This window comes from Haematobia irritans, unplaced genomic scaffold, assembly GCF_050003625.1.
Source record: "Haematobia irritans isolate KBUSLIRL unplaced genomic scaffold, ASM5000362v1 scaffold_16, whole genome shotgun sequence".
NCBI classification, from domain to species: domain Eukaryota; kingdom Metazoa; phylum Arthropoda; class Insecta; order Diptera; family Muscidae; genus Haematobia; species Haematobia irritans.
In genome coordinates this window covers 360,493-371,730 of record NW_027445753.1, presented here as the reverse complement: position 1 = coordinate 371,730, position 11,238 = coordinate 360,493, and the positions used below count along the sequence as shown (strand labels likewise).

General features: G+C 38.0%; 1 protein-coding gene across 1 annotated transcript; it reads left to right on the top strand.

The window, feature by feature from the left end:
- Positions 1 to 6,953: 6,953 nt before the first annotated feature.
- On the top strand, positions 6,954 to 8,013 carry LOC142242451 (putative ATP-dependent RNA helicase DDX43). The gene is made up of 4 exons (XM_075314024.1): positions 6,954 to 7,080; positions 7,137 to 7,262; positions 7,354 to 7,497; positions 7,580 to 8,013. The coding sequence occupies exons 2-4, from the start codon at positions 7,214 to 7,216 to the stop codon at positions 7,885 to 7,887; spliced, it is 501 nt and encodes a 166-aa protein (XP_075170139.1). The 5' UTR covers positions 6,954 to 7,080; positions 7,137 to 7,213; the 3' UTR covers positions 7,888 to 8,013.
- Positions 8,014 to 11,238: the final 3,225 nt, after the last annotated feature.

Sequence of the window (11,238 nt, the reverse complement as noted above, 5' to 3'; positions counted from 1 at the left end):
CTGTTGGATTCCATAAAAATCTATTACATATTCATTATTAACGTTAAAGGTGATTTTTTATTAAAATATGTATGTAGTAACATTTTTGCTGTTAAAGGTGGGTACTATGTTCGGTTTTCGAGTTGAAAATCATTTTATTTTCTCGATTTTTCCACTGGGGGGCTGAACATAGATTCTACCATGGAAGCCAGGAACGGACTTCGTTAAAAATTCCGCTAATGGGACACCAAAGTGGAGGTCAATACCTACATTTTGATGTATGCCATGAGTTCCAACAGTGTTTTTGGACGAAGATATCCCTGATTCCAACTTTTCCACTAGGGGGCAAGACAATGATTCTACCATGGAAGCGAGGAACGGACTTCGTTCAAAATTCCGCTAATGGGACATCAAAGTGGAGGTCGTTACCTACATTTTTATGTATGTCATGAGTTCCAACAGTGTTTTTGGACGAAGATATGCCTGATTCCAAGTTTTCCACTGGGGGGCAGAACATAGATTCTACCATGGAAGCCAGGAACGGACTTCGTTCAAAATTCCGCTAATGGGACATCAAAGTAGAGGTCATTACCTACATTCTGATGTATGTCATGAGTTCCAACAGTGTTTTTGGACGAAGATATGCCTGATTCCAAGTTTTCCACTGGGGTGCAGAACATAGATTCTACCATGGAAGCCAGGAACGGACTTCGTTCAAAATTCCGCTAATGGGACATCAAAGTGGAGGTGATTACCTACATTCTGATGTATGTCATGAGTTCCAACAGTGTGTTTGGACGAAGATATCCCTGATTGCAAGTTTTCCACTGGGGGGCAGAACATAGATTCTACCATGGAAGCCAGGAACGGACTTCGTTCAAAATTCCGCTAATGGGACATCAAAGTAGAGGTCATTACCTACATTTTTATGTATGTCATGAGTTCCAACAGTGTTTTTGGACGAAGATATGCCTGATTCCAAGTTTTCCACTGGGGGGCAGAACATAGATTCTACCATGGAAGCCAGGAACGGACTTCGTTCAAAATTCCGCTAATGGGACATCAAAGTAGAGGTCATTACCTACATTTTTATGTATGTCATGAGTTCCAACAGTGTTTTTGGACGAAGATATGCCTGATTCCAAGTTTTCCACTGGGGGGCAGAACATAGATTCTACCATGGAAGCCAGGAACGGACTTCGTTCAAAATTCCGCTAATGGGACATCAAAGTAGAGGTCATTACCTACATTCTGATGTATGTCATGAGTTCCAACAGTGTTTTTGGACGAAGATATGCCTGATTCCAAGTTTTCCACTGGGGTGCAGAACATAGATTCTACCATGGAAGCCAGGAACGGACTTCGTTCAAAATTCCGCTAATGGGACATCAAAGTGGAGGTGATTACCTACATTCTGATGTATGTCATGAGTTCCAACAGTGTTTTTGGACGAAGATATCCCTGATTGCAAGTTTTCCACTGGGGGGCAGAACATAGATTCTACCATGGAAGCCAGGAACGGACTTCGTTCAAAAGTCCGCTAATGGGACATCAAAGTGGAGGTCAGTACCTACATTTTGATGTATGTCATGTGTTCCAACAGTGTTTTTGAACGAAGATATCCCTGATTGCAAGTTTTCCACTGGGGGGCAGAACATAGATTCTACCATGGAAGCCAGGAACGAACTTCGTTCAAAATTCCGCTAATGGGACATCAAAGTGAAGGTCAATACCTACATTTTGATGTATGCCATGAGTTCCAACAGTGTTTTTGAACGAAGATATCCCTTATTGCAAGTTTTCCACTGGGGGGCAGAACATAGATTCTACCATGGAAGCCAGGAACGGACTTCGTTCAAAATTCCGCTAATGGGACATCAAAGTGGAGGTCAGTACCTACATTTTGATGTATGTCATGTGTTCCAACAGTGTTTTTGAACGAAGATATCCCTGATTGCAAGTTTTCCACTGGGGGGCAGAACATAGATTCTACCATGGAAGGCAGGAACGAACTTCGTTCAAAATTCCGCTAATGGGACATCAAAGTGAAGGTCAATACCTACATTTTGATGTATGCCATGAGTTCCAAGAGTGTTTTTGGACGAAGATATCCCTGATTCCAAGTTTTCCACTGGGGGGCAGAACATAGATTCTACCATGGAAGCCAGGAACGAACTTCGTTCAAAATTCCGCTAATGGGACATCAAAGTGGAGGTCATTACCTACATTTTGATGTACGCCATGTGCTCCAAGAGTGTTTTTGGACGAAGATATTCCGGTTTCCATTTGTGACACCTTGAAATCACATTGAGAATGTTTCTCAATGTGAAGGTTCAATTATTTTCAATAAAAATGCATTCATGAAGAAAACTTGGTAACAATGAAATTCGAAAGTTTTGGCAACTCCGGTGGATTGGTTTGTTGTCGTGCAAAATTTAGAATAATAAAATAATTTTATTTATTATTTTATTAAAAATGAAGATCTCACGGTACAGCACAAACACAAATGGTAAAAATATTAGAGTTTTTATTGTTCGCTATGTTGTACATCAAAATATTCCACAGTCATAGCGTTTTGGCGCCAAAACGTGAATTGGCATGCAAATTGAGAAAGAAGGGAACAACAGAATTCATTCAGGAATATGATTTATGGAGAAGGCAATCGCCGTGAACAAATTGGATGTGTTGGAGGTAGTATGGAAATTATTATCTGCACTCCTGATCGTTTAAATTGTACAAGCGAATGTTATTGACACAGCCACTATTACTTATCTATTTTTAGATGAAGCTCATCGTATTTTGGATATGGGTTTTGAACCTCAGATTCGGAAGATATCATTGGATATACGGCCCGATAAACAACCCGTAATGACAAGTGCTAGGAGTCCGACATTTTACCGACGGTTATTTGAACAATCCCATACCGGTGCGTGATGTATCATTGGATTTGGTCGAGCAAACAATCGAAATTGTTGAAGAGAATGGAAAATTCTATTTGGTAAAGATTTTTATTAAATATGTGGAAGCTTTAGCTGATGATTTGTCTAATGATTTAAAATTAGATGGTTTTCGCTATTGCAGATATTATCTGTGGTGAAGTGAACAATCTTATGGCAACTGATATCGCCTCACGTGGCGGCCATAGAAGATATAACCCATGTCATCAATTTCCAGTTCCGAAATATCGAAGAATACAGTAACAGTGCTATATTTAGTTATAGAACTCGATCCGATTGGGGCATAGCATCGAAATTAATTCTTATACCTGAAGAAGCTGGTCAGGATATACCATCTGACTCCCGACCATGGCTGAACCTTTTGCTAAAACCAAAGAACGCTGTGCTGAAGAAGCACATAAATTTAATCGAATGCAATGTGGCAGAGTAGGCGTAAGTTATGGCGGTCGTAGTGGTAGTAAATAACATGGAAAATCTTCCAAACGACCTATGAATTAGCACAAACATTTTTATTGATTTTCTGTTGGATTCCATAAAAATCTATTACATATTCATTATTAACGTTAAAGGTGATTTTTTATTAAAATATGTATGTAGTAACATTTTTGCTGTTAAAGGTGGGTACTATGTTCGGTTTTCGAGTTGAAAATCATTTTATTTTCTCGATTTTTCCACTGGGGGGCTGAACATAGATTCTACCATGGAAGCCAGGAACGGACTTCGTTAAAAATTCCGCTAATGGGACATCAAAGTGGAGGTCAATACCTACATTTTGATGTATGCCATGAGTTCCAACAGTGTTTTTGGACGAAGATATCCCTGATTCCAACTTTTCCACTAGGGGGCAAGACAATGATTCTACCATGGAAGCGAGGAACGGACTTCGTTCAAAATTCCGCTAATGGGACATCAAAGTGGAGGTCGTTACCTACATTCTGATGTATGTCATGAGTTCCAGCAGTGTTTTTGGACGAAGATATCCCTGATTCCAAGTTTTCCACTGGGGAACAGAACATAGATTCTACCATGGAAGCCAGGAACGGACTTCGTTCAAAATTCCGCTAATGGGACATCAAAGTAGAGGTCATTACCTACATTTTTATGTATGTCATGAGTTCCAACAGTGTTTTTGGACGAAGATATGCCTGATTCCAAGTTTTCCACTGGGGGGCAGAACATAGATTCTACCATGGAAGCCAGGAACGGACTTCGTTCAAAATTCCGCTAATGGGACATCAAAGTAGAGGTCATTACCTACATTTTTATGTATGTCATGAGTTCCAACAGTGTTTTTGGACGAAGATATGCCTGATTCCAAGTTTTCCACTGGGGGGCAGAACATAGATTCTACCATGGAAGCCAGGAACGGACTTCGTTCAAAATTCCGCTAATGGGACATCAAAGTAGAGGTCATTACCTACATTTTTATGTATGTCATGAGTTCCAACAGTGTTTTTGGACGAAGATATGCCTGATTCCAAGTTTTCCACTGGGGGGCAGAACATAGATTCTACCATGGAAGCCAGGAACGGACTTCGTTCAAAATTCCGCTAATGGGACATCAAAGTAGAGGTCATTACCTACATTCTGATGTATGTCATGAGTTCCAACAGTGTTTTTGGACGAAGATATGCCTGATTCCAAGTTTTCCACTGGGGTGCAGAACATAGATTCTACCATGGAAGCCAGGAACGGGCTTCGTTCAAAATTCCGCTAATGGGACATCAAAGTGGAGGTGATTACCTACATTCTGATGTATGTCATGAGTTCCAACAGTGTTTTTGGACGAAGATATCCCTGATTGCAAGTATTCCACTGGGGGGCAGAACATAGACTCTACCATGGAAGCCAGGAACGGACTTCGTTCAAAATTCCGCTAATGGGACATCAAAGTGGAGGTCAGTACCTACATTTTGATGTATGTCATGTGTTCCAACAGTGTTTTTGAACGAAGATATCCCTGATTGCAAGTTTTCCACTGGGGGGCAGAACATAGATTCTACCATGGAAGCCAGGAACGGACTTCGTTCAAAATTCCGCTAATGGGACATCAAAGTGGAGGTCAGTACCTACATTTTGATGTATGTCATGTGTTCCAACAGTGTTTTTGAACGAAGATATCCCTGATTGCAAGTTTTCCACTGGGGGGCAGAACATAGATTCTACCATGGAAGCCCGAAACGGACTTCGTTCAAAATTCTGTTTATGAAAAATCAAAGTGGAAGTCATTACCTACATATTGATGTCTGCCGTGAGTTCCAACAGTGTTTTTGGACGAAGATATCCTGGATTCCAAGTTTTCCACTATGGGCCTTTTTCTAGATTCTACCATGGAAGCCAGAAACGGACTTCGTTCAAAATTACGCGTATGGCACATCAAAGTGGAAGTCATTACCTACATTTTGATATATGCCATGTGTTCCAACAGTGTTTTTGGACGAAGTTATATAAGATTCCAAGTTAACCACTATGGGCCATTTGCTAGATTCTACCATGGAAGCCAGGAACGGACTTCAATCAAAATTCTGCTTATGGCACATCAAAGTGGAATTCATTACCTACATTTGGATATATGCCATGTGTTCTAACAGTGATTTTGGACGAAGATATTCTGAATTACAAATTTTCCACTATGGGCCATTTGCTAGATTCTACCATGGAAGCCAGAAACGGACTTCGTTCAAAATTACGCGTATGGCACATCAAAGTGGAAGTCATTCCCTACATTTTGATATATGTAGTATGTTCCAACACTTTTTTTGGACGAAGTTATCCAAGATTCCAAGTTTTCCACTATGGGCCATTTGCTAGATTTTACCATGGAAGCCAGGATCGAACTTCGTTCAAAATTCTGCTTATGTCACATCAAAGTGGAAGTCATTGCCTACATTTTGATGTATTCCATGTGTTCCAATAGTGGTTTTGGACGAAGGTATTCTGGATTCAAAATTTTCCACTATGGGCCATTTACTAAATTCTACCATGGAAGCCAGGAACGGACTTCGATCAAAATTTTGCTTATAGCACATCAAAGTGGAAGTCATTACCTACATATTGATGTATGCCATGAGTTCTAACAGTAATTTTGGACGGAGTTATCGTGGATTCAAAGTTTTCCACTGTGGGTCATTTGTTGGATTCTACCATGGAAGCCAGGAACGGACTTCGTTCAAAATTCTGCTTATGGCACATCAAAGTGGAAGTCATTATCTACATTTTGATATATGCCATGTGTTCCAACAGTGTTTTTGGACGAAGTTATCCAAGATTCCAAGTTTTCCACTATGGGCCATTTGCTACATTTTACCATGGAAGCCAGGATCGAACTTCGTTCAAAATTCTGCTTATGTCACATCAAAGTGGAAGTCATTGCCTACATTTTGATATATGCCATGTGTTCCAACAGTGTTTTTGGACGAAGTTATCCAAGATTCCAAGTTTTCCATTGGGGCAGAACATAGATTCTACCATGGAAGCCAGGAACGGACTTCGTTCAAAATTCCTCTAATGGGACATCAATGTGGAGGTCATTACCTACATTTTGATGTATGTCATGAGTTCCCACAGTGTTTTTGGACGAAGATATTCCTGATTCCAAGTTTTCCACGGGGGGCAGAACATGGATTCTACCATGGAAGCCAGGAACGGACTTCGTTCAAAATTCCGCTAATGGCACATCAAAGTGGAGGTCATTACCCACATTTTGTTATATGTCATGAGTTTCAACAGTGTTTTTGGACGAAGATATCCCGGATTACATTTTTTCCACTATGGGTTAGTAGATAGATTTTATCATGGAAGCTAGGAAGGATCTTCGTTCAAAATTCTGGTTATGGGACATCAAAGTGGAAGTCATTACCTACATTTTGATGTACGCCATGTGCTCCAAGAGTGTTTTTGGACGAAGATATCCCGGTTTCCATATTTGACACCTTAAATCACATTGAGAATTTTGCTCAATGTGAAGGTTCAATTATTTTCAATAAAAATGCATTAATGAAGAAAACATGGTAACAATGAAATTCGAAAGTTTTGGCAACTCCGATGGATTGGTTTGTGTCGTGCAAAATTTAGAATAATAAAATAATTTTATTTATTATTTTATTAAAAATGAAGATCTCACGGTACAGCACAAACAGAAATGGTAAACATATTAGAGTTTTTATTGTTTGCTATGTTGTACATCAAAATATTCCACAGTCATAGCGTTTTGGCGCCAAAACGTGAATTGGCATGCAAATTGAGAAAGAAGGGAACAACAGAATTCATTCAGGAATATGATTTATGGAGAAGGCAATCGCCATGAACGAATTGGATGTGTTGGAGGTAGTATGGAAATTGTTATCTGCACTCCTGATCGTTTAAATTGTACGAGCGAATGTTATTGACACAGCCACTATTACTTATATATTTTTAGATGAAGCTCATCGTATTTTGGATATGGGTTTTGAACCTCAGATTCGGAAGATATCATTGGATATACGGCCCGATAAACAACCCGTAATGACAAGTGCTAGGAGTCCGACATTTTACCGACGGTTATTTGAACAATCCCATACCGGTGCGTGATGTATCATTGGATTTGGTCGAGCAAACAATAGAAATTGTTGAAGAGAATGAAAAATTCTATTTCGCTATTGCAGATAGTATCTCTGGTGAAGTAAACAATCTTATAGCAACTGATATCGCCTCATGTGACCTGGTCATAGAAGATATAACCCATGTCATCAATTTCCAGTTCCGAAATATCGAAGAATACAGTAACAGTGCTATGTTTAGTTATAGAACTCGATCCGATTGGGGCATAGCATCGGAATTAATTCCTATACCTGAAGAAGCTGGTCAGGATACACCATCTGGCTCCCGACCATGGCAGAACCTTTTGCTAAAACCAAAGAACGCTCTGCTGAAGAAGCACATAAATTTAATCGAACGCAATGTGGTAGAGTAGGCGTTAGTTATGGCGGTCGTAGTGGTAGTAAATAACATGGAAAATCTTCCAAACGACCTATGAATTAGCACAAACATTTTTATTGATTCCATAAAAATCTATTACATATTCATTAGTAACGTTAAAGGTGATTTTTTATTAAAATATGTATGTAGTAACATTTTTGCTGTTAAAGGTGGGTACTATGTTCGAGTTGAAAATCAATTTATTTTGTCGATTACTTTTTCTATATATATATATATATATATATATATATATATATATATATATATATATATATATATATATATATATATATATATATATATATATATATATATATATATATATATATATATATATATATATATATATATATATATATATATATATATATATATATATATATATATATATATATATATATATATATATATATATATATATATATATATATATATATATATATATATATATATATATATATATATATATATATATATATATATATATATATATGTATATATATGTGCAATTAATAATCTACATTTTTAATGAAAACAAAAATATGTGTAATGAGCTCATTAAGTGCAACTACCTTACACACATATACCATGGAATCTGTTATACACCAGTCCGCCATTTTGTTATGTGTTATAACACTTTTAGCAGAGTTACCAAGATAACTTACGAAATACGTGCTTTAAATATGTACCCTTTGCACGATCGACATGTCATCACAATAATTATTGAAAAGGAAAAACATGATATTAATTGTAAAAATGTAATAAATGATCTTTGTACATACGAAAGAATTTAAGTTATTAATCCCATTTTAAGTTATGTTTTCCTTTTCGTGTTTAATGTTTATTTTTGGCTTTAACGTTTGAAATACTGTCCTGACCACCAGTGCGTCCAACAGTTTCTGGAAAATTTGGTTCTGCGTTTCCCAGATACATGTGGTATACCAAATTGTAGGTACTGATGCCCTCTATAGATATCCGTTGTCACTTTTGCGTACGATGTCCATTCCTGGACTCCACATGGGAAATAGTGTCCTGACCACGAGTACCCAGTAATAACCAAGCTAAATACCATTGAACAGGCGCATGTGGCACACCAAATTGTAGGTAAAAGTGTTCTATACCATATTCTGTGTATAAATCGTTGTTTTTATGCACGGAAATAAATAAATTTCATTAAATATTCTGTCTGTCCGTCTTATATTAATTCAGTTTTGGTCGTCTCTGTGTCACCCTGTTATTTTTTTTGGATAAACCTGTTATCGAAAGTTAGCGACATCGTTATCTTCACGTGAAGATACCGACGTAGGTAACTTTTTAAATTACAACAACCACCGAAATAACAGGGTGACACAGAGTTGCAAAAACCATATAAAATGCAAATAGTTCGGTATTTATCAACTGTGGTGGCCACAAAAATTATGGAAAAACAAAATATGACCACAAATGTAGTGAATATAATGAACAAAGTTATGTTTAACAAAATTATTAATGTTTAGATGTGAAGGTATTACTACCACAAATTTTTTAAACTGTGATTTAAACCAGTATTAGAACCCTTTCCTCGTAGAACAAGAGTTTTTTTGAACGAAGATATCCCTGATTCCAAGTTTTCCACTGGGGGGCAGAACATAGATACTACCATGGAAGTCAGAAACGGACTTCGTTCAAAATTCTGCTAACGGCACATCAAAGTGGAAGTCATTACCTACATTTTGATATATGCCGTGAGTTCCAAAAGTGTTTTTGGACGAAGATAACCTGGATTCCAAGTTTTCCGCTATGGGCCATTTGCTAGATTCTACCATAGAAGTCAGAAATGGACTTCGTTCAAAATTCTGCTTATGGGTCATCAAAGTGGAAGTCATTACCTACATATTGATGTATGCCATAAGTTCCAACAGTGTTTTTGGACGAAGATATCCTGGATTCCAAGTTTTCCACTATGGGCCATGTGCTAGATTCTACCATGGAAGCCAGAAACGGACTTCGTTCAAAATTCTGTTTATGAAAAATCAAAGTGGATGTCATTACCTACATATTGATGTCTGCTGTGAGTTCCAACAGTGTTTTTGGACGAAGATATCCTGGATTCCAAGTTTTCCACTATGGGCCTTTTTCTAGATTCTGCCATGGAAGCCAGAAACGGACTTCGTTCAAAATTACGCGTATGGCACATCAAAGTGGAAGTCATTACCTACATTTTGATATATGCCATGTGTTCCAACAGTGTTTTTGGACGAAGTTATATAAGATTCCAAGTTAACCACTATGGGCCATTTGCTAGATTCTACCATGGAAGCCAGGAACGGACTTCAATCAAAATTCTGCTTATGGCACATCAAAGTGGAATTCATTACCTACATTTGGATATATGCCATGTGTTCTAACAGTGATTTTGGACGAAGATATTCTGGATTACAAATTTTCCACTATGGGCCATTTGCTAGATTCTACCATGGAAGCCAGAAACGGACTTCGTTCAAAATTCTGCTTATGGGTCATCAAAGTGGAAGTTATTACCTACATATTGATGTATGCCATAAGTACCAACAGTGTTTTTGGACGAAGATATCCTGGATTCCAAGTTTTCCACTATGGGCCATGTGCTAGATTCTACCATGGAAGCCAGAAACGGACTTCGTTCAAAATTCTGTTTATGAAAAATCAAAGTGGAAGTCATTACCTACATATTGATGTCTGCTGTGAGTTCCAACAGTGTTTTTGGACGAAGATATCCTGGATTCCAAGTTTTCCACTATGGGCCTTTTTCTAGATTCTACCATGGAAGCCAGAAACGGACTTCGTTCAAAATTACGCGTATGGCACATCAAAGTGGAAGTCATTACCTACATTTTGATATATGCCATGTGTTCCAACAGTGTTTTTGGACGAAGTTATATAAGATTCCAAGTTAACCACTATGGGCCATTTGCTAGATTCTACCATGGAAGCCAGGAACGGACTTCAATCAAAATTCTGCTTATGGCACATCAAAGTGGAATTCATTACCTACATTTGGATATATGCCATGTGTTCAAACAGTGATTTTGGACGAAGATATTCTGGATTACAAATTTTCCACTATGGGCCATTTGCTAGATTCTACCATGGAAGCCAGAAACGGACTTCGTTCAAAATTCTGCTTATGGCACATCAAAGTGGAAGTCATTCCCTACATTTTGATATATGGAGTATGTTCCAACACTTTTTTTGGACGAAGTTATCCAAGATTCCAAGTTTTCCACTATGGGCCATTTGCTAGATTTTACCATGGAAGCCAGGAACGGACTTCGTTCAAAATTCTGCTTATGGCACACCAAAGTTGAAGTCACTGCCTACATTTTGA